At 34.5% G+C, this 5,876-nt stretch overlaps 1 protein-coding gene across 1 annotated transcript; it reads left to right on the top strand.

The window, feature by feature from the left end:
* Positions 1-2,568: 2,568 nt before the first annotated feature.
* On the top strand, positions 2,569-5,674 carry LOC143570396 (endoglucanase 16-like). The gene is made up of 8 exons (XM_077056054.1): positions 2,569-2,758; positions 2,866-3,078; positions 3,422-3,622; positions 3,700-3,777; positions 3,863-4,012; positions 4,101-4,209; positions 4,294-4,457; positions 5,105-5,674. The coding sequence occupies exons 1-8, from the start codon at positions 2,579-2,581 to the stop codon at positions 5,420-5,422; spliced, it is 1,413 nt and encodes a 470-aa protein (XP_076912169.1). The 5' UTR covers positions 2,569-2,578; the 3' UTR covers positions 5,423-5,674.
* The last annotated feature ends 202 nt before the right edge of the window (positions 5,675-5,876 follow it).

Below are 5,876 nucleotides of genomic sequence, written 5' to 3' on the forward strand. Positions count from 1 at the left end.
TTCACACTACATGCACACACATGTGAAAATTGCCACTGCCACATATGTGGAAGATTTTAGTTCTAATACTAACGATTCCAACAAACATCAACGAAGATTATGTGATATCAACAAAGGTTATCACACGAGAGAGATCAAAAAGGAAAATATGAAAATTAGGGTGGTCTCAAGAGTACGTACAAACAATAAGAACATTACCGTTGGTGTTTTGCTTCTAGTTCTAGTATATAATCGTTGTTCTAAAACAAAAATCAAACTGGGTGAAAGTAACCCAAGTCTTTCCAATATTTAGAGCCTCCGTCCTAAATCTTTATATTTTCTATCCATAATCCAATCATTTTACTTTCACATAGATCTACAATGCCAGACACTGACACTGACCTACAACTTCAAATATCAATATGAAATTATGAGCTAACAAACATAAAAAATAATGGCATTACTAAGTAACTAATGGATATGATATTTGAACCGCATTCCTAAATTCTAACTAACATGTTACTTTTGATTTTGGAAACTGAATTCAAATGAAACCATGTTTAAATGGAAAACGAATGAAACTGGAACTGAGCCAAACTTTTCCAAATTGTGATGTAATTAAACCAAAGAAACGTTCCCTCCATCAAATTTTTGCTGCTATACGAAGGTTAAGATTATAAATATTAAAACGAATCTACAACCAAATGACGCTTTGGCCGAGTTGTTAAGGCGTGTGCCTGCTAAGTACTGGGGTTTCCCGCAAGAGTTCGAATCTCTCAGGCGTCGTTGCTATTTTTTTTTTCTTTATTTTTACTATATTTTTATATTAAAGTAAAATAGTACTCAAGGATAAAATCGTTGAGCATTATTAAGGTTTACCAAAGTGATTCTACAAACAATATTAACTTAACTCCTTACCTTTACGGCTTTACCTATGATTTTTTTTCTCATACATGGAGCTTGCCATGAATGGCTTATGGCTCAAAATAGGCATATGTCCGTTGATAGATCTTGTCACGCGAAAGGAGTAAAAATATAAAAATAAAATTTTAACGAAAATTGATACAAACGGATACCTAGTTTGAAGACACAATGAAATTGTCAATGGAATATCACAACACATGAATAGCATGTTGATTTAATCTGATATGTTAATCGAATATCTTAGTTACCCATGAAATTAATAAAAAAAACAAGCATGTTTATGTTTGCGTGTTTCGTCATGATTGACCAAGTATAACTATGTTTGATCAGTTATAGATATGTTTGACTAATTATAACTTTGTTTGACAAGTTAAGACTATGTTAATGACATACAACAAATCATGTTAAGCTACACTAAGTCAGTTTAGGCGTCACCACCAAATGTAAAAGAGGGGAAGGAGATGGGGTCATTTCAAGCGGTGGTGGTTGTCGGAGGTTGGATAGTGGGAGGTGATGTTAGTGAAAGAACAAGAACGTTTTTTTTAACACTCGTGTGCAAGGAACATGACATTATGTGACGGTCAAAGCTCAAAACTAACAGTGTTAGGGCTAAAAGATATAATAAGCAAAATTTGTAAACTTAAAAGTACAAATGCTATCAATTTTAAAAGACATAGAACCATCTTTGAAATTTGGTATAAAAATAAAGAAGAAAACTGCAATTTACTCAAGAAATTATCAAATAGTATAGTAATAATATTTTAGGAGTTATAAAACGATTTTTTAAGATAAGATATCAATGAAATTACGTATAATTTACTATATTTCAGAGTTAAATAATAGAATCGGGAAAAGGAAATTTGTTTCACATAATTCTTTTGAAACGACAAGTTACTTATTTATCAAAGCATAAATTAGAAAGTAATCTAAAAACTAGTTAAATAAATGCCACCCAGGTGATTTTGTTTTGGCGTTTTATTTTAAGATAATAAATGTGATCGTTATGGAAATAGAAGTAATACTTATATACTTATACTTGCACTTGTTAAGAAAAAACACTACAAATTCTCTATGATATTCTAGTCACGTTATGGTTTCATATTTCCTTTTCAAATTATATTGCTAATTTTGTTATCATCTTTTACAGGAGTTTTAGTAACGATCTCACTAGCTCTCACGGATTACTGACTATATCCTCAATATGGTATCCATAGTTCGATTCAGAAGTCGGGAATTCAACAAGATCAGAAACGCGATCCTAAGATGTAACACAGAAGAAACACACACGTACAGACGAAACCAAAACCTTGCAACCAAACCAATCCTTCAAATGCGTATATAAACGCTATAGTGATTATGTTTTTTATGTTAGTTTAATTTAGTGACTGTTGTTTAATTAATGGTGATAAATGAATCTAGGAGCCATGTGTGGATGTTACACTTTTACATTTGGTAGCCATAGAAATATACACACAAATGGTACGTATGTTTTAAACCATCAGTTACATACAACGTACTAAAGGTTTTTAAACCTTGATTTTTAACCCCCAAAAATTAACCAACCCTTTTCATTCATAACATTCCCGCCAAAAAAAAAACAAATGTACAAAACAATATCAAACGTGTGTTCTTGAAGATCCAAGCTAATTCTATGATGTGGGAATCCGGTCGTTTGATGATCGCATTGACTCTCGTAACAAGTTTCTTGGTGTGTGTAAATGCACACTTCAATTACAAGGAAGCCCTTACGAAATCGATTATTTTCTTGGAGGCCCAAAGATCTGGAAAGCTTCCTCCACACCCTAGGCCTCCATGGAGAGGTGATTCTGCTCTTGATGATGGAAAACTAGTTGGTGTAAGGTTTCAAGACCATGATGTGTATGTAAATGTTTTAGGGTTTTCACATTTTGGATTTTGACATTTTTTCGCTTTGTGTTGCGTTGCTTTGCGTTGTGCTTATAGGTTGATTTGGTGGGGGGATACTATGATGCCGGAGATAATGTCAAGTATGGATTTCCGATGGCATTCACGGTGACCACATTGGCCTGGGCTGTTATATTTTATAAGGCGGAGTTGACATCTGCTGGCGAAATGAGAAATGTTTTGGATAGTATCAAATGGGGAACCGATTATTTTCTTAAAGCGAGTACCGATCGTAATCGATTGTTTGTTCAGGTGATCAACTTATATTCCTATATGATTCAAGAAAAGTTTCTCGGTTTTATAAAACTGAAAACTTTTAGACACCACAAACAAATTAACTACATGAAGTATATATGTTCATTTGTTTGCGGTGTCTAAAAATAAGAAGAAACAGGTTAGAGTAAGTTTTATTTTACTACAATTAATCTTGTCATCAGTTACCAACTTTAATATCTTTTTAGAACAAAGTATTTGTTTTTCATTCAATTTCAGAGGCAAAACTTAACCTCTTTTCATGGATAGTACATACACATACATTTATACATACACAACAAACATACATGACCTTCTAGATGATTTTGACTCTAAAATGTAGGTAGGAGATCCAGTGTCGGATCATGAGTGTTGGATGAGGCCTGAGAACATGAAGTCATCAAGAAAAGTGTTGGAGATTAATCAAAATTGTCCCGGAACCGAGATTGCCGCGGAGACCGCTGCAGCTTTGGCTGCTTCATCCATCGTTTTCCGTGACGTCGATCCGGCCTACTCTCGTAACCTCCTTTACAGTGCCAAAAAGGTTTGTAACGAGGTTATTTCGTTACATATATATATGTGAGTATTATTTTTCTTAAAAGAAATCGATTCGATTTGCAGCTGTTTCAATTTGCCAATGAACATAGGGGAACTTATGATGGTGAATGCCCTTTCTACTGCTCCTACTCCGGTTATCATGTAAAGTCTCATCCGAATCAAACCATTTTCGCATATTTTAAAATTATTATATAATTAACAATGTTTGACATACATTAAACTTCAGGATGAGTTACTATGGGGGGCAACATGGCTATACATTGCAACAAGGAGACCAATATATTTACAATTCATTCAAGATGAGTCCACCACTGCAATTGTTTCTGAGTTCAGTTGGGATCTCAAATTTGCTGGTGCCCAAGTCCTTTTATCTCAGGCATATATCCTTCATGAGTTTATTCATTTTCATTTTATAGCTAGTGTTGGTTTTAAATGTAACATTAAGTTGAAATGAAATGTGACAGCTGTATTGGGAAGGACAAAAAGAATTTCAAACGTTTAAACAACAGGCTGATGGATATATATGTAATGTTCTTCCAGAAAGCCCCTACCATCAAGCTTTTATCACTCCAGGTTCCTTGTTTTATATATACCATCCTTAATTATGCAGTATGCACCCATGCTTATTAATCAGGGGAAATTTGCACATGCATGCAGGGGGGTTAGTTCACTTTAGAGATGGTGCAAATGCACAGTACGTGACATCCACCGCATTTCTTTTCAGTGTTTATAGTGATTTGTTGGAAAGACATCATATGCAAGTCACTTGTGGTGATAAACACTTTACTAGTGTCCAACTCATGAATTTCGCTAAAAGACAGGTACCTCGTTAACTGTTTCCATATGTATGTTGACTGTGACCAGGACATCATTTTCCATGCTACAAGAACTCACCAAGTTGAGTGACTTGATCACACAAGCTGGTTAAATATTGACTTTTTGAGGGTGTAGCTGAGTTTGAGCTTGCCTAGGCTCGAACTCTGTTCGTAAAACTCGAGCTGAACTGATGGGTAATTTTTTTAAGTTCGAGTTTATCTCGGGTTTGACTCGCTTATTATTTATTTATTTGGTTATTGTTTTTTATGTTTGTAATTATTTTTCATATATGTTCAATTATAATTTCTATATATTACATTATATATATTTAGTTATTTTATCATAACTTTTATACAAAAAATATGTATAAAAGGATCTTTTAGGAGAGCTCAATAAGTAAACCTTAGGCTCGGGCTCGCATATAAACAAGCTTATATTATAGAATTAGGACGGGCTTAATTTCTTTATACTTGAGAGGCAGTTCGGTTAATTTATTAAACAAAATGATTTTTTAGGCTCAAGCTCCAGTTCATTTAAGCTCAAACTCGATTCAAGCTTTTAGCGAACTGATCTTAAATAGTTCACAAACGACTTTCCTTGTTTTCTATACAATGCATTTTGCCCTTCATTAATGTGAGTGTGTTTGTTGTAGATGGATTATTTACTAGGTGATAACCCGTTGAAGAGATCAATGATGGTAGGGTTTGGTAACAACCCACCGCTCCAAGCGCATCATCGAGGTGCATCCGTGCCGGTGATGGCTCCAACCGAAAATGTAAATTGCGGGATGAGTTTTGTTTACTGGTACAACGTCGATAAACCTAACCCTAACGAGCTCACGGGTGCCATCCTTGGTGGTCCGGACAAGGCAGATAGATTTATAGACTCACGGGTTAATTCATCTTACACCGAGCCATGCACCTATGTCAATTCGGCCGCGGTTGGGGTCCTTGCAAAGCTGGCAAGCTAGAATGATTTTGATCAAAGTGTTGCACATATTGAACCCAAATTTAGGGTATCTTTGGGTAAGTCAATATATCCTATCTAGAGATAGATAATTGTCGGCAGAATATGTTAATTGTTGCAAGTAAATAATGTGCGAGGCATAATGGTGGGATAGAGAAAAAAATAATCCACGTGGAAAACAAGTCTTATGATGTAATTAATCAGTGCCTTAGATGGGTTGGGGTCGTCGTATTTTTCGAATAACTACTTATATCTCATGTAATGTATTAATACTTTGTTTTGTTTCCTTTAATGTTGAATTGGTTTAGATTGTAAAATGCACATGTTTTATGATAACTTAAAACATGTATAGAAAGTACTCAATTGTTGAATCCTAGCTCGCCTTTATTTTAAAAGTTATAGTGTAAACTTGAAATGCTCATTGGAAAGCAAAGACTATTGACCTGAAAAGTGAGTTC

This window comes from Bidens hawaiensis, unplaced genomic scaffold (genome assembly GCF_021521415.1).
Source record: "Bidens hawaiensis isolate Kalapana, Puna unplaced genomic scaffold, B.hawaiensis_p1.1 tig00024978_1, whole genome shotgun sequence".
NCBI lineage: Eukaryota > Viridiplantae > Streptophyta > Magnoliopsida > Asterales > Asteraceae > Bidens > Bidens hawaiensis.